Below are 21,161 nucleotides of genomic sequence, written 5' to 3'. Positions count from 1 at the left end.
TTTCTAAAACAGGGAAAACTGGATTTAAGTAGAACAAAAAGTACTAACATGGAACTACATGAACTGAGGAGGGTAATTACAATTTTTATGACTTTGTTTAATATATTGCTGAGCTTTTAAAAAATGCTTTGTTTTTCCAGATTTTAAAAAAAGTACTTTTGGGGCGCCTGGGTGGCTCAGTGGGTTAAATCCTCTGCTTTCTGCTCGGGTCATGATCTCAGGGTCCTGGGATCGAGCCCCGCGTCGGGCTCTCTGCTCGGCGGGGAGCCTGCTTCCCTTTCTCTCTCTCTGCCTGCCTCTCTGCCTGCTTGTGATCTCTCTCAAATAAATAAATAAAATCTTAAAAAAAAATTAACAAAAAAAGTACTTTTAAGCTTATTGATATGTAACAACTTGATAAAATGTACTTTTGTGAACAGATTGAAGCATTTATCTTTTGTTCCTACATGATCCCAGAATTCAGAAACTGTCAGTGTTATTTTTTTTTAGACTTTAAACTTTTTTTTTTAAAGATTTTATTTTTAAAGTAATCTCTGTACCCAACATGGAGCTTAAGCTCACAACCCTGAGATCAAGGTTCACATGCTACACTGACTGAGCCAGTCAGGCTCCTTGAGTGTTCTTATATTTTTATAGCAATATATATTTGTATAAATTCAATAAGAATTTGTTTTCCTTGTAGCAGGACACCACTGGAAACATGGATTATACTACACAATAGAAAATGAAAGACTTTGGCTGCCTCCATTTTGACCTCAAACTTTCTAGCTGTGTTCTTCTTTCTGGCTTATCTCTTGGCTCAGGCAGATCTTTTTTTTTTTTTTCCCTTTAAGATTATTTATTTATTTATTTGAGAGAGAGAGTGTGTGAGAACACAAGTAGGGGTGTTGGGGCAGAGGGAGAGGGAGAAGCAGACTCCCCACTGAGCAGGGAGACCAATATGGGGCTCAAAACCAGGATCTGAGCCAAAGGCAGAAGCTTAACCGACTGAGCCACCCAGGTGCCCCTGTACTTCCCATTTTGATTTGAAAATTTAAAAAAAAAGGAAGGAAGCTCCTTTGAGATGGTGTGCGTTGTCTGATCTCCACAGAGCCTGCATGTTCAAAACTTGTGTTTTTGCAGACACCCAGAGGGAAGTCATTTAGTATACTGAACGACTTTACTTTTCAGGTTGAATCCAATTATTTTATGCCTCCAGTGTCCGAAGTGTGGTAGAGATCCTGGCTCAGAAACACATGGGTGCATGCCTCAGGCTGTGTCTCTTCTGAGTACCTTTCTTGAAGAAGAGTTAGGCTGGTTGGGGCATAGCCTTTCTTCCTGAGGAGCAGGTGGCCTCTGCTTTTTGGACATCCTCCTTGAGAGGTCTGATTCAGGAGTAGGACTGGTGGCATGTGGTCCAGCAGCATCTTCTGTTAGACAAGGGGATGAAGGCCTTCGAGTTTCTTGGGGCTGCTCCTGACAAGACTACAGTCTCTCTGGTCTCTGAGGCCAGGTTGGCCCTTGAAGTTCTGTTGCTCCACAGGGGTGAAGGCATGGGTGTACTAGTGAGAAGGGACTACAAAGTCTTCCCCTCCTTGAAGTCACGAGTAGGTGGCAGAGCTAAAACTTGGACTCAAAATATTTATTCCATTTCTCCCCTTTTTATCCTTTAATGTGTATAGGAACTATGTAATAATCAAATAGCATGGCAAGGCAAATGTATCCCCAGCACACTCCAATGACATCAAGGATTGATGACCAATCATCCAAAGAGTTCATTCTTACCAGAATGTGGCAAGCCACTTTTATTTTTCTCAGGGGAGGAAACAAACATTACCAAACTTTCACTCATATGACTACAAGATTTTTCCCTCTTTTTAAAGACTACTGCGTATATGATTTTTACAGTAAGCATGGAGCTAAATATCCATGAGTAAAATTCCTGTGCCATCCTTCCAAACCTGGGGAAACTTTTTATGTTATGTCTGGCCTTCCACTGTAATAGTAGAGAGAACAGTTATGCTCATCCATCTTCATGTCTCCAGTAGCTGAGGGTAGGTGTGAAATTGGAATGTACCATGTAAGAAGGAGGCTCATTTTCTACCTTATAGAGTGGCCTTAGCCATCTGCTCAAGAGAGCTCATTGACTACCATTATGAACTAGGCCCTATGAGGGTGGCCAAACCAAGGGGAAACAAAGAGTCACAGCCCTCAAGGACTTTATAAACCAGGAAACGAAATAGGACACATGAGGTCATAGGTAAATGCCATGAGCACAAATATTTATAAAACACATGCTACAAATGGATAAGCCTTGAGGACACTAGGCTAAGTAAAATAAGACAGTCACAAAAGGCCAAATACTTTATGACTCCACTCATACGAGGTAGCCATAGTAGTCAAATTCACAGAGACACAAAGTAAAATGGTGGTTTCTCAGGGGCTGTGGAGAGAGGGGAATGGGAATTATTGCTTAATGGGTATGGAGTTTCAGTTTTTCAAGATGAAGAGTTCTGGAGATGGACAGTAGTGATGGTCGCATAACGATATGAATGTATTTAATGCTGTACAACTAAAATGGCAAATTTTATGTTATGTATGTTTTACCACAGTTAAAAACAACACTTGAGGAGAAATATCAAATTATGGTGTAACAAAAAACACAAGAGTTGGAACTAAAAGAACCTGAGTTCTCATCCTTACATTTCTACTGACTGACTATGTGAGCCTAGCCAAGTCATTTAACTTCATTAAGTGTCCTAATCTATAAGGCAAAGAAAATGACTGTGAGGTTATTGGAAGAATTCAAAGATGTAATTTATGAAAGAGCCACTTAGCTAAATGTAGGGGTGATACAAAATAACTTTTATCTTGGAGGTGATGAGGGAAGGTTCCATAGGGCACTGTGATTTGAACTGGTCCTGGAAAGGTAGGGGAAAACATTTATTGAGTGCCGATTTTGTGACTATTTCAGTTAACACAACAAAGTTTTGAAGGTATCATTCTCAAAAAGAAGAAATTAAAACACAAGGATATAATTTGCCCAAATCCAAAAAGCAGCTCTGTCTTCAAAATCCCTCATGCTTGCCATTTATAGGAAGCTGTGAAATAAAAAGTGTTGAAATTGGGAATCAAATAAAACAGAAAGTTAAAAAGTGGAGATTCACTAAATGCAGAAGCTGGTTCTTTTAAAAAAAATCATTTTATTTTGAAGTAACTTCAAACAAAATTTTCAAGAATACAAAGGAAAAAAAATACAAATGACTCCCTCATGCCCTTCATTGAGCTTCAAATATTGTTAACATTTTCCATTTTTTGGAAAGATTTATTTATTTGACAGAGAGATAGAGAGAAAGCATGCACAAGCAGGGGGAGCAGCAGGCAGAACGAGAGAGAGAAGCAGGCTCCCCGCTGAGCAGGGAGCCCAACTCAGGACTTGATCGCAGGACGCAGGGACCATGACTTGAGCCTAAGGCAGATGCTTAAGCAACAGAGCCACACAGGCACCCCAACATTTTGCCATCTTGGCTTTATTATCTCTCTCTCTGAACCATGTGAGAGTAAGTTTCACATATCATGCCCCTTTAGTCTATCAGAGAAAAAAAAAAAACTTTTCCTCTACTCTGTTAGGTTAATAATTTGATGTCTGCAAATTAAACTAGACAGATAAACAAGAGAAAAAACAAACTTATTTACACACACAGCACAGGAATTCACAAAGAAATGTGACTCAAGGCACTTTGAATTTGGAGCTTATCTGGCATCTACCAGGGGATAGATAGGAGCAGAGAGTCACTGATGGGAGAATAAATGACTTCTCAGAAGGAGGGGAGAAAGGGCACTTATGAAAAAACAAATGGCTTTTTGGAAAGATAAATGGGCTCCTAAAAGAACTGGTGGGAGATATGATAGTTTTGTGTCAATGCCTGTTTGAAAAGATTTGAGGGGCTCCTGGTAGGAGATTTATGACAACTGAGTTCCTTTGGGAAGCCCTGCTTTTAGGCAGATAAGGCATTTTAGGAACTCAAATGTCTTCAGCTCAAAATCATTTTTATGCCAGACTGTCTTATTCTGGACCCTTTCAACTTCTAAACTTCTGCCCTGTGTTGTCCGAGAACTTAGGTAAACATAGAACATTCTCAAAATCAGGAAATTCAATGCTATCATCCCAGAGCTGAGTACTCTGTACCTGTTCTTCAATTACCTCTGCCAGTGTGTCTTATCTAGAAGGGGGGTTGGCTCAACTGCTCCTTGTAGCTATAGGAGAACTCCATCTCACTCAACAAGGATTTCTGGAGTGCCTACTCTGTGCCAAGCACTGTACTATACACTTAGGATTCAAGATAACTATATTTGCATCCATGTTTCCTCTTCCCCCCTCTGACACAGGGCATCTCTCTTGCTGAAGGCTATTGCTCTACTTGTGCTCTGGAGCCCATCTCCTCCCTTGATGATCTGCTTTCTTTTTCTTAGGTTCTTCCCATCACACCAAAAACATGCCCATGGTTTTCCTATTGCTAAAACAATAACAACAATACTGACACTTTCCTCTATATCCTTTACCAAGTCCCATTTCTCCCCACCCCTTCCAAATAGAACTTTGTTTTTTAAGATTTTATTTATTTATTTATTTATTTGTTTACTTACTTACTTATTTGAGAGTGAGGGAGAGAGAGCAAATACGAGCAGGGTAAGGGGTAGAGAAAGAGGGAGAGAGAACCTCAAGCTGACTGCACCATGCCCAAGGTTCTACCCTGTGATGCCAAGATCACAACATGAGTCAGATGCCCACTCAACTGAACCACCCAGGCACCCCACCAAATGGAATTTCTTGGGTATGTTTTCTGCATTTGCAGTCTCTCCCTGCACCCCCACTCCCCACCCCTCCATCCACAACAACTAGGCTCAGCTTTCTCTCTTGCACTGGGGCTGCTCTCTCAAGATCACCTATGAACTGCTAAATGGACATCTGGCAGCCTCTCTCAGTAACATCTCACGTTATCGGTATCTTCTTGCTACATTCTCTTCCCTTTTTTTCTCTAATACAAAACTCTCACTTGTGATTTTCTTCCTAATTTTCTAAAGTTCGTTTTTCCTCTTCCATTGTACCCTTTTTACCTAAATGCTGGTGTTCCTGAGTGCTCTATCCTAGGACACCTACTCTTTCCTTTTCCTTTTCTTCTCTCCCTAGACTATCCACTCCAATGGGTTTAATCACATATTTGGGGTAAATCAGCTTATACATGGTGTCTCCAACTAATTTCTCCAGAGTTCCAGACCTGTCTGTCCAACAAACTACTTGAACTTCTCCCAGGCAGTCAAACTCAAGAGTTCCAAATTGAACTGCTCCTTGTCTTGTGTTCCCTAGCCACCATTCAATTGTCTAAGCCAGAAAACTGAAGTCTTCTTGACTCCTTCCTGAATCTAAACCACATGAAACCATCAAATAGAGTGGATCCTACTTTTGATTTGTCTTTCTCTCTTTCAACCTCTACTATCACCATCCTATTTTATATCACCATCAGCTCTTGCCAAAATTAGTGAAATAGTCTCCTAACCAATTTCCCTACCTCCAGACTTGCCTCCCTCCAATCTATGCCTTATCCTTAGTCAAGGTGATCTACCGAAATGCAAATATGATTATGTCACTCTTTTGCTTGAGACTTCCAAACACTTCCCATTTGCAATTAGGCTAAAGTCCAAAACATATTTGTAGGACCTGGTCTCTACTAACCTTCTTGGCTTAATCTCTTGTCACCCCATGCCTGCAACATTTAGTAATGCTTAGCATATATATTTTGTTTTAAAAATAAATGGTATTTTTTCCTTACGAAATACAAAAGAGAAAAATTGACTTATTTATTGCTGTATCCCCAGAGCCCAGAACAGTGCCAAGAACACAGTAAGTATGCAATAAATGGTTCTTAAATGAATGCAAGAATATTTGTATCAGTTCTAGTGGCTATAGAATGGGAATAAGCAAAAAAATGGAAACTTTCAAATCCAATAGCCATCTCCTGGAATAGCGCATTTACAAGAGTCATATTCTAAAATTTGGCAAATTTAAAAACCAACTACAATGATCTCAGAGGAAAAACATTTTGAATGGGGAAAAAAGCACATTTATTCAAATTTTATAAGAAATAAAATACAAATTCATAATATCTTCATTACCTCTTATTTTCATGATTTTAAATTATGACTAAAAATGCATATATGTGAACAAGTAATCAAGGAATGCAGTGTTCCAAACTTAATCATTACATAATTAAAACAGATGAAGATAAGATACTTACTTTAAAGTCTGGACATCTATTCCAAAGACAGTTTTTTTTTAACCTTTAAAGACTACTATTAAACAATCCACAGAGAGAGGAATTAAAGCTTGAAAATCTAAGAAGCAAAAAAATAATTAAGATGATGATGAAAACAGTACCTTTAGATAATGATATATGTATATATTAAGGATAATCTCCAGATTGCTAATCTATATTGCTTAGGAATGAGAAACACTATTTCAATAAAACTAAAAATGCCTCAGGGAAAAAAATGATTTAAGGACTCTTGTCAATTAAAGTACAAGACATATTCTCAATTCACTATATTACTAAACTGAAAAAATTAATGATAAGTAGCTGCCTCCTATATGAATAAGAATGGTTTATTAAATGAGAGATAATTTCACATATTATATCCATTCTCTCCAAAGGATATAAATTCATAACTTCTTGGCTGGCATGAAATATCTCTTAAGACTAGCCATCACCTTTCAGATGACTGGCTAATCATTTGGGGATAACAAAGCACAAAGTTATATTCCTACTTTGCACCAACATCAAAATACATTGCATGTAAATTAAAGATTATAATATTTGAAAAAAATGAAGTCATAAAATGATCATAAAATGTTTGTGAATATTTATAAAATCTTGAGAAGACTCTGAAAACATTTCACCAAAGGTAGAAAACATAAGGCAAAGGTTCACACATCATGATATATAAAAATGTAAAAATAAGCATTAGCATTATACTTAAATGTGGTTTTAATTTATTCACATGTAACAAATCAAATGGCAGAGCTGAGCTTATGATGAAAAGCAGTAAGACAATAATCATTCCCATGAAAAATGGACAAAGGATGGGAATAAATGAAAATAACACAATGGCCAATAAATACATTTTAAAATGTTCAACCTTTTTTCTAATCAAGGAAATGCAAATTAAAATGAGATGCTATTTTTACATATCCAATTAAGAGAAAAAATGTAAACGCAACAAGGCAATGTGTATATATAAAACATTCACATTTTGAGACAGTAATTTGTCTTTTAAGATTATCATAAGAGTTTCTAGAATTATCCAAAAAATCATAGATATGCAAAAAGACTCAGTTATAAGTATGTCCCTCACTGCTTTGTTTATAACACTGCAAAACTGGAAATAATAGGGGTTGGTTAATTATGCCATATTCAGGGGTGCCTGGTTGGCTCAGTTGGTAGAGCATGTGACTCTTGATTTCAGGGTTTTGAGTTTAAGCCCCATGGTGGGCGTAGACCTTACTTTAAAAACAAAAAAAAGGGGGGCGCCTGGGTGGCTCAGTGGGTTAAAGCCTCTGCCTTCAGCTCGGGTCATGATCCCGGGGTCCTGGGATCGAACCCTCTGCTCAGCAGGAAGCCTGCTTCCTCCTCTCTCTGACTGCCTCTCTGCCTACTTGTAATCTCTGTCTGTCAAATAGATAGATGGGGTCTTTAAAAAAATAAAATAAAATAATTTAAAAAAAACAAAAAAAAGAAAGAATATGGTACATTTAATGCTGCAATATTATATATCCATTTAAATAACACTAGAGTATTAATAACATTGAAAATTGTTTATAATACATGATAAAGTTTAAAAAGCAGTTTACCAGTTAACCTATAATATAATCCTATTTTTCCAATTACAATTTACTTTAAGATGTTTTCTATAACAAATGTGTATTTCTTTTTTAGTAAGAAAATTGTTTTTCTATAAAGGCCAGAGGAATCACATGATCTCCCTCCTTCTGTTCCAGTTCTATACTCTCCAAGCAAATTCCTGATTATCAACTTCTTTTTCCCAGGTATTTCTGTAACAAAAAAGGGGATGCCCTGGACTGGAGAAGTGAACATTCTGTAAATTGCAAAGTGCTACCCACTTCCCATTGTGGATTTCTGGTGATACATACAGCCTAGAAAGAAAATTAGAAGCCATTAAAGGAGGGAAACAAAGTGACTGAAAGGGAAGAAAACAATGCTAGGAATAAAGTATTAAAGTCAGGGACCTATAAAAGAAGGTAAGGTATGGTCAAATGTATTTGTAAACCCTTGCAACAAATGTGAGTCCTGAGTAATAAAAAGTAGTAAGAAGGTGATGATTACTGCAGGGAAATAGGGACAAATGATGTGGATTTAAAAACCTATATAAGAACACACATTAAAAAAGAAAGCATAGCCTCTTTTCTAATTAATGCAAAATAAAATGAACATGTAAAAAAATAGCTTATTTTGAAATACAATATCCTAAACTGTGCACAGAGTAGACAGCTTTCTATAATCTGATGTAGTCCTCAAAGTCCATTCTACCCCAAATTCTCTCTCATATTGGTTCATCACAGTGCGTCCTTCTGAGTTAAAATGTTTGGGTAAGAGCAGGTTTAAATGCCCAAGTTACTATCAGTACACATACCCACAAAGGTCATTTTGAATTGTTTCAGTGAGCAAAATCTTTAGCCAACATCTTAAGTATTATGATTTTTGGCTCATTTTGATTGGAGGAAAAAATATTTAAAAGGGTCAAGGACTAGAAGACACCTGGACAACAAGAGCGAGCCCAAAGGCAGTAGAAGCCAAGGAGGCATATCAAAAGGAGGCAGGATCTGACACTGTGTGATCAGGGATGTCAAGGCAAATTTATGTCATAATTCTGCCTTATGAAAATAAGTAATTTAAGTATATAATATCTTGAACATTCCAGGCACCATATTAAGAACTTCATGTAAACTGCTTTAACAATCTTAAAAAGGAAAATACTGTTATATCTATTTTTAAAAATAGTTCATGCTACATAGAAAAATAAACCTGGAATCTGGATTTCCTACCTCACACCATATATTGTAGAAATCAAAGATCTCATTGTGAAAGTACAACTCTAAAGTAAATAGAAGAAATTGTAGAATATTACTGTGACTTTGGGAAAGGACAGGACTCAAAAAATTAATGGATTTTACTGTATCAAACTAAAGATAAACTTGTTCAATGACAAAACCTCATGAATAAAACTTATAAATGGGTGACAGATGGAAAAATTATTTGCAACATCTAAGATGGACAAGAGATTGATATCTAGAACATGGGCTGTTCTATAAACAGATAGTAAATATTTTAGGCTTTGGAGGTCATATGGTCTTTGTTGGAACTGCTCAACTCTGCTGTTGTAGCATGAACAGAGCCATACACAACATATAAATGAATGAATGTAGCTGTGTTTTTTAAAAAATATTGATTTATTTCAGAGGGAGAGAAAGAGAGAGCGAGCGAGCAGGGGAAGGGCATAGGGAGAGATAGAAACTCTAGCAAACTCCCCATTGAGTGCAGAGACTGAAGAGGGTCTTGAATCCCAAGACCCCAAGATAATGGCCTGAGTCAAAGTCAAGAGTCAGAGGCTCAAATGACTGAGCCACCCAGGTGCCCCTGAATGGGGCTATGTTCTAAGAAATCCTTATTTACAAAACTAGGTGGTGAGCAGGATTTGGCTTGCAGGCTGCAGTTTGTTGACTCCTCATCTAGAATATACAAAAAATTCTTATGGATCAATAAGAAAAATTTAATAAACTCAATGGACAGCCCGGCAAAGGATATCAATAAGCAGTTGGCAAAATGAAAAATCTAAGTGGCTAAACAAGTATATTAATCGAGAAATGCCAATTAAAAGTAAATACATTTTGCACATATCTGTGAGAACATGAAAGTCAGACAATTCGGGTGGAGGTAAGGGCATGTGGAAACATGGAACCCTCATGTCTTGCTGATGAGGGTCAGTTAGACATTCTGCAGAGCAATCTAGAAGTGCTAAGTTAATTTAAGTATATGTTTCCATAATCTAAATAAAGGAGAACTCCTTCATAAAGGGTAGCAGGCACCTTATAACAACAAAAATATATTTGCCTTATTTTGTAATTAGATTTAACATATTTTTCTCATTTCACTAGAGATAGACAAAAACACCATCATAGACTGTCACTAGTCTACAGATCAGCTGTTATAAACTACTTCTATCAATGTGTTTTAGACATGGAAAAAATATTAATATTCTTAGCATCTAATTCTCTCACAGTTTAGAGTTTCGTATCTTTAAGAGAACTGGTTTTAGATACTAGACTGAGTGCAAAATTTACATAAACTTAAGATAAAGCAAGACTTCAATTTTGTAGGATGGACAGCCAATTACAGGGTTCTACTCTTAGATCTTTCTGCATTTTTCTCTCTTCTGAAGAGTGTCAAGAGCACATCAGCAGAAAAATCTGAGAAATGATCAGTTAATAAGAAGGGATGATTATTGAATATCCATCAATCTTTAGCTAAATAAAACTAAGATATGGCCAAAACACCAAGAGGAGCTTGCAAATACACTGATTAAAAAGGTGTATTATCTCGGGGTGTCTGGGTGGCTCAGTGGGTTTAGCCTCTGCCTTTGGCCCAGGTCATGGTCTCAGGGTCCTGGGATGGAGCCCCACGTTGGGCTCTCTGCTCAGCAGGGAGCCTGACTCCCCGCCCCCACCCCCTGCCCGCCTCTCTGCCTACTTGTGATCTGTCAAATTAAAAAAAATATATTAAAAAAAAACTGTATTGTCTCAAAGAAAATATATCCACATGCTTTATTTATTTATTTATTTATTTTTTTTTAGCAGGGGGAAGAGCAGAGGGAGAGGGAGATAGAATCTTAAGCAAGCTCCACACCCAGCATAGAGCCTGACATGGGGTTCAATCTCACAGCCTTGAGTCATGACCTGAGTCAAAATCAAGAGTCGGATGCTTAACCGACTGAGCTACCCAAGGCACCTTCACATGCTTTATTAAGTAATCTCTACACCCAATATGGGACTTGAACTCACAACTCTGAGATCAAGAGCTGCATGCTCTACTGACTGAGCCAGCCAGGCACCCCTTTACATGCTTAACCTTAAAAATGATTTATTTAAACTCTATTCTAGTATTGAAAACCACTTGCGAGTTAAAAGCTGTGAAATAAATGAAACATTTTCTTACTTCCCAGTGTTTTATCACATGTTCATTTGCTTAAAAGTTAGTTTATACTAAAGCCTATGTATACTATTGTTTTTTGAGTAGTCATTGAAAGAAAAGTAGTTTACCCAGTGAATTGTACATATTAAACAGGTAAATTTTATAATATTTAATTCTATCTTAAGCTGCTAAAAAAAGTGGTTTAGATAATCAGTCATCTAGTCTTGTGGCTCTTAATTGTAGCAGAATGGGATCAGAGGCAAAAAGCAGGAGTGGAATGATGCCAGCCAATCAGGATTTGGGCTAAATTTCCAGCCTATTTTATCTGGCCTTTAGGTAATCTAGAAAGAGAATGTGTGCCCATGTGTGTGTGTGTGTGGGGTGTGTAGAGAGGGAAAGTGAGAGAGCGTGGGGAGGGGGAGAGAGAGAAAGAGAGGGAGAGAGAGATTGAGGCTGGCACTGTGGACAAGGGAGGGAGTGCTAGAGCAAAAGTTCAAGATGAACCAAATGTCAGAGTTGCAATACATTTCCATGAATTCCTAAGAAATAGAGAAGACTTCTATTGGACACTACTGAAAGGAAACGTGACAGTCCTCCAAAGCAGTAGTGGGAGCACAGGAATCTTATTTAAAAAAGACTTCTTTTAGGTGCCTGGGTGGCTCAGTTAGTTAAGCGTCCACCTTCGGCTCAGATCATGATCCCAGGGTCTTAGGATTGGGTCCCACATCAGGCTCCTTCCTCGGCTGGGAACCTGCTTCTTCTTCTCCCCACTTGTGCTCTCTCTTGCTATCTTTTTCTCTCAAATAAATACAATCTTTTTTTTTTTTAAGACTTCTTTCTGGGGCGCCTGGGTGGCTCAGTGGGTTAAGCCGCTGCCTTCGGCTCAGGTCATGATCTCAGGTCCCTGGGATCGAGTCCCGCATCGGGCTCTCTGCTCAGCAGGGAGCCTGCTTCCCTCTCTCTCTCTGCCTGCCTCTCCATCTACTTGTGATCTCTCTCTGTCAAATAAATAAATAAAATCTTAAAAAAAAAAAGACTTCTTTCTGTGGCCTGCAACAACTTTCATATAAGGACTGCTTGAGTGGAAACTGAAGGTTGCTTTTAGAAACAAGAATTTAAAAACGAAGATCACACTGTATGTAAAGGGAACACTTTTGGTAGAAAAGAACACTTTTTTTTTTTTAAAAAAGACAACACATAGATATGATAAAACACAGAGTGCTGGTACACATTTATTCTTTTATTGCTAAACATCAAATGCCAGTGGCTATGGTATCTTCAACTTGAATACTAAGAATGAATTACAGCATAGTTGAAAGAAAGATCCGTAGAAAAAAATACCTGTGCACCATTAATTAGTATGTGGACATTCAATAAATACCACAGGACAAACTGATGATGGAGAGCCATGTATCCATGAAGTGCCTGTTTAAAATTTGCTGTTAGAATAGATGACAATGACCCTATAAGAATGATTATCAAAAGGTCAAGTTTAAACCATGTCTTTTCCAACTGAGATGAAAAGAATATATACATTCTTTACACATTGTAGGTGATTTAAAAAACTGTGGAAAATGTAAACAATGTAGAGTAGAACACTGAAAATAAAGTACTGTTGAACAACGTGACAACACAGAAAGCACATTTTTTTCAAATCCTCAAAGTAATTCATTTTTCTAATTGTTCTACATTAACCAAAATGGGTTATTTTCATAAAGATGATAATATACTAGGGACACAAAGACCTTCCAAGTTATTTTGTTGTTAACATATATTTACAGTAAATATTCAATAATACTATTCATAGCTTACTTAAATAGAAACATGCTTTTCTAATCCATAAATACCAGTATTCATCATTCATTCGACCACGTTTATTAAGTATTTATGATGTCTCATGCACTGTGCCAGGGATGCAAAGCCGAGTATGGCATGGTTCTTGCTCTAGAAGTGCCCACAATCAAGCTGAAGAGACAACAGATAATATTTCCTTTCTTACACGATGAGGCCATTTCTATGCAAATGCAACTGATTTGCTCATTATCCTAATAAGAGTGGTTCTCAAATCCCGACCCTATAGAGCAAGAGACCAAGATGTTCAAATGCTACAAGAAAATGAGGTGTTTGGTTGTAGCTGTTGTTTTTTTTTCCCACCCAGAAAAAGAAGTTAATGGGTAGGATTTCCTCTATTAAAATTTTTTTGTTTTAAAAAACTGACCTGCACATATACAACATGTTCATTAGTAAACTGCATAGTTCATGTTATCAAATTAATTATGCAAGTATTTCATGGTATTCTCCAAGTTCTACTATCTAAACAGGTCTGAGCTCTCTGCTAACAGACTTTAATCCTGAATGACTATCTACCTAAGAATACAACAACCACCTTTTTCCTGGGATAAAAGAATAACTTGTATGATTTTAGTAGTGGTAATAACTGATGACATCAAGTCATTCATAAAATCTTAACAGTATACTCAATAAATAATTTCTATTTAAGAAGGCAGGCAAATTTGCAATACAGTCTAAAGAACTTCTTAAAAATTAAAAACCTTTATTGCTGAAGAGCAGCTCAATAATCATAAAAAGGTGAACCCCATGGAATGCCTCACTTAGTGAAAAAGTTGGGTACACAGTTGTTAATGTTCTTGAGTGTATGAAGGAAGCACGTATTTTTCAACAAAGAACAGTACGCTCAGACACTTAGAAGACCAAGAGTTTCACAGTGGCCTGTTGACTTCCTGGGTCTTCCAGGGTTCCAGCTCCAGTCCAAAAGACCTTGAACTACTCAGGGCTCTTTTGGGCTCAAGAGTCAGTTCCCAGGCTCTGGCAAATCCACATCTGTACTCATGTGTAGCCATTCTCACTGTACTACCAAGTCTTCCGTGGACCCATAGAGGTAGCTTAGGAGAAAGATGGAAAGCAAGGACTGGGTGTTTACAGTCAATAAAGAGAAACATGGAAGCTGCTGGTGAGGACAGAGTATGGTTGAGAGCTTACGGTAGTTGCTCCTTGAAAGCAGGAACCCAGGACCTAGGCCCCAGATAACCCCAGCAGCACAAGAGAAAACGTCTACCCTGAAAGGGTTCTGAGCTTCAAAGCTTTGTGGAGAATAGTAACCAGGACTGCAGCAGATCTGTCTCGTGATCTGTTAGAAGACCAGGCTCAGTTCTGACACTTAACTTTAACTTTCTCAGCTCACATGCTGCAAGTGGAAGATACTTCTTGTAGCTCACTCTGAATGTCAGAACACAGTGCTGCTTTATGAGGGTACGTACGGGGACATTTTATCAAAGAGGCAACTCTTGTAGGGCAAAGCATGTGTCATTGTAAGCCCTACCTCCTACTTTGTTCCCTTATTTGGTATCATTTAACAAAGATTTTCCCTTTCATGTCAGCAGATGCTTTTATAGAATTTTATTAATTGTAATCAGACCTCAGTTGTCAGAGTACAAAATAATCTATCAATAAATCTTAAAATACTTTTCAAACTAAGAAAGAAGACAAGAGAGGTAGGCCAAGGAAATGCTCACCCTTCCAGTTGGCCAGAGTCTGGTCTTCTTCAAATCTGGGTTAATGATGCTTTTTCAGATAGTTTGCCCCAATTAATTCCAACCAATTCTCTTCTCCTTTACACTACTGCAGTATGATATATAGTCACACAGAATGGTTTAATATGAATTTTCACTTGTTTAGAAATTGTTTCACAAGCATCTGAAATTTGTTAAGTTCAGTCTTTAAAAGTAGGATGTGGTCAGGGACTATGCCTTTCATTTCTTCTGTTTATCCCCCATTCCAGAGTTTGGATATTCTGATACAGGAGGAGCTTAAAGTTGTTGGTTAAAATGTAATTTTAAGGAAATGCTTTCTCTTTCATATAAAGTATCATTCTGCAAGATGAATGCAAACATTACCGTGCTGTAACCATCCAGAGTCCCAGGGTCACGTTGGCAGCCAGAAGTACACTACCACCAAGCAAGATGAAAAATCCTATCAGATCTTTGATGTCATTGTCTCCAATCACTGAGGTAAGGGTAGCATCTAGGAAAGAGTTTAAAATCCACTGACCATCCAAGGCAAAGCAGGGCACTGCATTAACAATAGCCAGAGCTCCTGAGAGAGAAATCAGGTACCTGGTTAAAATGAGTTAAGGAGCCGACTGTGAAGTCTGAGTGGAAAACACATATTTAGTAATCAGAAGAAGATATTTTACTAGGACTACATTTGAGATTATACTTGACTTCCCTACTTTCTTTAAATTTCTGCCCCCTAGTACAGGATATTCCTTCTTATATCCTGGTATTTACTTATTTATTTTTTAAAAGATTTATTTGAGAGAGAGAGAGAGAGAGAACGTGGGTGAGCAAGGGGGAGGGGCAGATGGGGAGAGAGAGAGAGAATCCTGAAGCAGACTTCTCACTGAGCAAGGAGCCCCATGAGGGGTTCCATCCCACAACCCTGAGACAATGACTTGAGCCAAAACCAAGAGCTGGCTGCTCAACTGACAGCCACCCAGGCAATCCAGATCTCTACTATTTCAAACAAATTATTTATATTATTTTAAAGCTCAAAAACCTTGACTAGAAAAATAAAGGCCAACCATTTGCAAACTAAAGCAATCTGTAACAAACTCAGAGGAAGACTGAGTCTTTGTAATCTAATGACACAAGGAGGGAAACGAATGTGGAAGCAACTAGAAATAAGGGAAAATCATTTTTTGATCCTTACAAAGTACTAACTTATCTTAGGAAACATAAAGATTTTGGCCCCTTCAACTCTATTTTACTATTATCTATGAGGTGATAGAGTAAATATAACTATAACATAACTATTTTATTATCATCTATAAGGTTATGTCTATCATAAATCTCTGAGACAAAGGTACAATCTACAAGGTAGAATCTTGATTGTACATATTTTCCAGTAACTGCTCATTTGTTTTCCCTTTCACATTTCTGCAAATTATTGAAAGAAATGAAGATGATTTAAAAGCGACAAAAATATGTATTGTGCACATGAAACTGATGTAACAATGAAATGTTAACTATAATGGAATTGAATAAAAAAGATCCATACTTAGATATAAACTTAAAATCTAGAAAGTTTAAAAAAAGTGACGAAAAGAAAGAACCCTTACAAACTGCTCGGTTTGTTCAGATTCCTCCTAATGATGGATTTAAAAAATCAAGTTTTATATTCAAACAAAATATGCTGAAGAACTCAAGGTATTATCCTCTGAATTGCTATTTTGATAGTGGAAACCAGTTCGGTCTCCCTTACTCATTCCTCCATTTAGTCAGAGTTAACGGGCTCAGAGAGGGCAGAATTCGTCACCATGGTAGAAACTGAAGCTTTCAATCTTTATAAACTTACTAAGGCGTCTTAGATCAGTAAATTCAACTCTCAATTTATAGTCTCGGTTCCTTTTCTTCCATATCTTAACTTTTTTCCTTCCCCAATCTCTCTCTCTCCTCTGACTTCTTCCCTCCTAGTTACAATTTGATCTTTTTCAACTTTAAAGTCTCCTTTTTAGTTGTTAGCAATCAATCGATATTATTAAGGTGCGTGCATGCTCTATTCAAGGTAAGCCTGATCATGTTCCTAGTAACACTTTTAAAAACATTCTTCACGCCAGAAAGGATACTTGACAAATGTCTCCACAACCACAGGCAGATCTATGCTTAGAAAGTTGAAACGTGGGATAAAACTGGTGATGCTCACTAAAAAAGAAAAATAAGGAATAATGAATATTGTTCATACAGGTAAGTAACAGTATTATAAAAATTTTTCTATATGGTAAAAAATTAGGCTAGCCTATTAAATTGGTTGAGAAAGCCCTTCCCAAACATATGCAGGCAGCCTATATGCCCCACATATAAAACAATTATTCTAGAACACCTAATAAATATAGTGGAATATAGAAATTCATGTCCCAGTGTGTACTTACATTCGACTGTATACCAAGTATGACTACCAAATACAGAGACTGACTTAAAAACTATGGCAGAATTTATCAAGAGTCCTTATCCTTCAAAGAGGTATAACCTTAAAATCATATTAATTCTAACTATTAATTAAAAAGAAGAATGACCCAGGTTGTAACTCAGAATATGACTATGAAGCAATGGGAGAGCGTTTTAAAGAGTAACATAAAACCTACATATTCATCAACTGAGGAATGGATAAAGAGAATGTGGTATGTCCGCAGAATGGAATATTTGGCCATAAAAAGGAAGGGCATACTGACGCCTGCTATACCATGGGTGAACCTTAAACACATTACACTAAGTGAGAGAAGTCAGTCACAAAATATTCTACTTATATGAAATGTGCAGAACAGGCAAACTTATAGAAAGTAGATTAGTGGTTGCTAAGAGGTGGGGGGGCGGGGTTGGGAAGAAATGAGAACTGACTGCTTAATGGATATGGGGTTTCTTTTTGGGGTGATGAAAATATTCTAGACCTAGATTGTGGTGATGGTGACACAACTCTGAATATATTAAAAACTCTTCAATTGTACACCCTAAAAGGGTCAAATACATGGTATGTGAATTATATTTCAATACAATTGTTATAAAAAAACAACAAAACGAGTTGGATCATATGATCTTCAGCCATATGGAGAAGCTATCTATTTAGTCCAATCATGTAGCCACTGTTGAAACAATTATGCTGGCCCAGTTTTGAAAATTATATTCATATAAAATTCATGTGTTATACATAAATTATAGTCTTAACACAATGACTCCTGGATTCTCTGGGATATGTTGCTCTTGCCACTGTTTTGGGAGTTTGGAGAGATATAATAAGCTCTCAGAGAACATCTGAGAGAGCACCTATGTGACTTGGGAATAAATGGTGGTGAAAAGAAAATACATTACTCTCTATAGGCAGACATGGGAATCAGCTCCATCTTGCTTCATAAATTCAGATTATTTTCCTAATGGTAAATTTCATACAACACTTACGAACAAGTCAATAAGACTTTGAAAAGTGGTCACATTTATAATAAATAAAATTAACATAGGATTTGTACTGAGTTTCTGCCATGGAGAATATATACCATCTTAATGATTTTGGGGGTTGACCACAATAAACACTCACCTGTGTAGTGAAGGTGCAGTGGATGGCCTACATACAACATATCAATTTGAGGTGGATGTTTCACTTTTATTAAGCGAGTATGAGTTTCCAAAGAAGGTATTATACAGAAACTTGAACTTGAACTTTTTTTACAATCTTTATTGGTTCTACAAACTTGCGTGGCTTCAACTGCTTTCCGGGCAGGTAAGCATGTGTGCTATGAACAAAATATTAATTAGTCAATACTAAAAATAATTTACTAACAAGAAAACAAGAAAGTTACAGGTTTTTAATATCTTTTATGTCACAGAGAATATAAGGAACAAATTCACAGAGAAGAAATGCCATTCATGTGCACCTACTATAAATTAGATTCAAATATTCCACTTTGGCCAAATAAGGTATCACACCTGTAAATTGTTGAGAAGTCTCAGTTGAAACGTGGCAAGTGAAATGTAGAAATGTTAATAAAACAACACAAAGCAAAAGGGAAAAGTTTTCAGAGATTCCATTTTAGATCTATATGATTATTTAGTAAAGACTGTATCAGACAAGCAAGGGACAACTCACCAAACGCTTATTAAAGTTATTTCTGTAGGAAAAGCACACATCCGTGAGGCTGTGATTGTTACAACATTCGGTCGAACCATCTAGCCGTTTGTATGCTGGAGAGAAATAATTTTTTAGAATCTGTTATACAGAAGTACATTTAAAAAAATTTTTTTTACTTATTTATTTGACAGAGAAAGACACAGCAGGAGAGGGAACACAAGCAGTGGGAGTGGGAGAGGGAGAAGCAGGCTTCCTGTGGGCAGGGAGCCCGATGTGGGGCTCGATCCCAGGACCCTGGAATCATGGCCTGAGCTGAAGGCAGATGCTTAATGACTGAGCCACCCAGGCGCCCCCAGAAGTACATTTGTAATAAAAATTTTGCTTTCAAGACAAAAATGTAAGTAAAATGCACATGAATTTGGAAACAATTGTGTGATTGAGGGTTCAGTTTGACAGGCTACTTGCTGCAGTGACTTTATGGTACAAAAAAAGGACATGATATTACAAAAAGAGATGCGTCCAGCTTGGAATCAAGAAGCAGTACTATAGGGGTGCCTGGGTGGCTCAGTGGGTTAAGCCTCTGCCTTTGGCTCGGGTCATGATCTCAGGGTCCTGGGATGGAGCCCCGCATCAGGTTCTCTGCTCAGCGGGGAGCCTGCCTCCTCTCTCTCTCTGCCTGCCTCTCTGCCTAGTTGTGATCTCTCTCTCTGTCAAATAAATAAATTTTTAAAAAAGCAGTACTTACCCTAGATTAACTGTCCTCACATAAACTTGCCTCAAATAAAGCTGGAGTTCCAGGGTCTCAGCAGGTTTTGCAATAACTCCAGCAGGTCAAGCACAAATATTTAATGAGCCACTATTAGCAGCTATAATGCTACTGATCTAGGATTACTACTGAGTTCCTGCATTATACTGTTAGCAGAATGGGCGAGAGGATGCCTAAGAGGCTCTTATCCCTAAAATCCCTATTATAGCAAATATCTATCTTACCTCCATGCTTACCTTGGGCCTTTCCTCATAAAATCAGGGCAGCCCAATTTGACCACAGAGATGTGCAATATTTGACTGCCTACCAGTAATCCAGTTACCATTTTTGGAAGACAATGGAAACAGGGCAACTTTTTATTCCCATCATTCATTTATTTTTAAAAGTTCTTTGCTAGACTGCCTCACTTGTATCTAGGGCAGAATAAGAAAACTAAGTCATTGATACAGGTGGGATAAAAAATTATTTCCATGTATTTATTTTGGAAGGTTTCCTGTATTCAGCATATCAAACTTGTAAAGCATAAATCGATGTGCAGCAGGGACCAATTAAACTTAGAATCTTATATTCGCACTACCATACTCAGATGTGCTAAGGAAGATAGACTCAAGAGCAAAGTTACCACAGAACTACCAAAAAAAAAAAAGTACATTTTTCCAGTCCACAGGAAGTTTTTCTATTACAAGAGTGTCTTCAGAAGCACTGGCATGAAAATCTTAGTTGAGATGCAATGTGATTTTATAAGGATTTTCTATTTTTGCCATCAGTTGTTTGCAGTGAAGAGTTTTTTTTTTAAGTTTTATTTATTTAAGTGATCTCTATACCCAACGGTTGGCTTGAACTCCTGACCCTGAGCTCAAGAGTCAGATGCTCTACTACTGAGCCAGCCAGACACCCCAAAACAGTTTAAAAAAAAACTAGGTTATTTGAGGGGTGCCTGGGTGACTCAGTCCATTAAGTGTCTGACACCTGATCTCGGCTCAGGTCTTGATCTCAGGTTGAGAGAGTTCAGCCCTGCACTGGGTTCCACACCCAGTGGGGATCCTACTTAAAAAAGAAAGGAAAAAAGACATCTTGTATTGGTTAGACTGTCACCATCTTTCCTTGGCCAACATAAAACGAAGAACAAAACAGAGATGACAAAAACTAGCTGACAAATCAGTTTCTCCTCTGCATTGCTTGGCTGTGTGGGTAGTTTTGATTTGTTTTCTTAGCATGATTGAATAGGCATTTAAATTTGGGATGATGAGTTGTCTTTGAAATATGAAAGCAAACTGTGACTATCTAATGGCACAGACAAACCTGTGCCTGTAATCATTCATCAGCCCTAACTGTAAAGTATAAGGTAAAAAGTTGTTTAGGATTTTTTATTTTTTACCAATTCAGGCTACAATTTCAATGTTCTCTCTGATTAGTTGCCAAGTCCCACCAATTTTAACCTCCTTATTATTTTTCTCCCTGTATATTCCCATTTGAGTATAGATTCTACTTCCTCTCATGTGATCCATTTGAAGAATCCT

The 21,161-nt window shown here is 37.5% G+C and overlaps 1 protein-coding gene across 6 annotated transcripts in view; it reads right to left on the bottom strand.

Annotated features, from left to right (window-relative positions):
• Positions 1-2,703: 2,703 nt before the first annotated feature.
• Positions 2,704-21,161, bottom strand: part of MBTPS2 (membrane bound transcription factor peptidase, site 2) — a 49,301-nt gene continuing 30,843 nt past the window's right edge. The window contains exons 8-13 of one of the 6 annotated variants that reach the window (XM_032840853.1): positions 18,894-18,988; positions 18,345-18,540; positions 16,885-16,960; positions 15,155-15,373; positions 6,276-6,372; positions 2,704-2,900 (exon numbers count right to left, since the gene is read on the bottom strand). In XM_032840853.1, the coding sequence (XP_032696744.1) occupies positions 6,321-6,372; positions 15,155-15,373; positions 16,885-16,960; positions 18,345-18,540; positions 18,894-18,988 (638 nt within the window). In that variant the 3' untranslated portion in view covers positions 2,704-2,900; positions 6,276-6,320. Of the gene's footprint in view, positions 2,901-6,205; positions 6,373-12,459; positions 15,374-16,884; positions 16,961-18,344; positions 18,541-18,893; positions 18,989-21,161 lie in introns of those variants that run through there. The other 5 variants (XM_032840852.1, XR_004380676.1, XM_032840855.1 and 2 more) reach the window with 5 other exon arrangements.

Source organism: Lontra canadensis, unplaced genomic scaffold (assembly GCF_010015895.1).
Source record: "Lontra canadensis isolate GAN:19392208 unplaced genomic scaffold, GSC_riverotter_1.0 scaffold116, whole genome shotgun sequence".
In the NCBI taxonomy this organism is placed as follows: domain Eukaryota; kingdom Metazoa; phylum Chordata; class Mammalia; order Carnivora; family Mustelidae; genus Lontra; species Lontra canadensis.
Note: the sequence above shows the minus strand (reverse complement) of the source record. Positions and strands in the feature narration are given on the sequence as shown.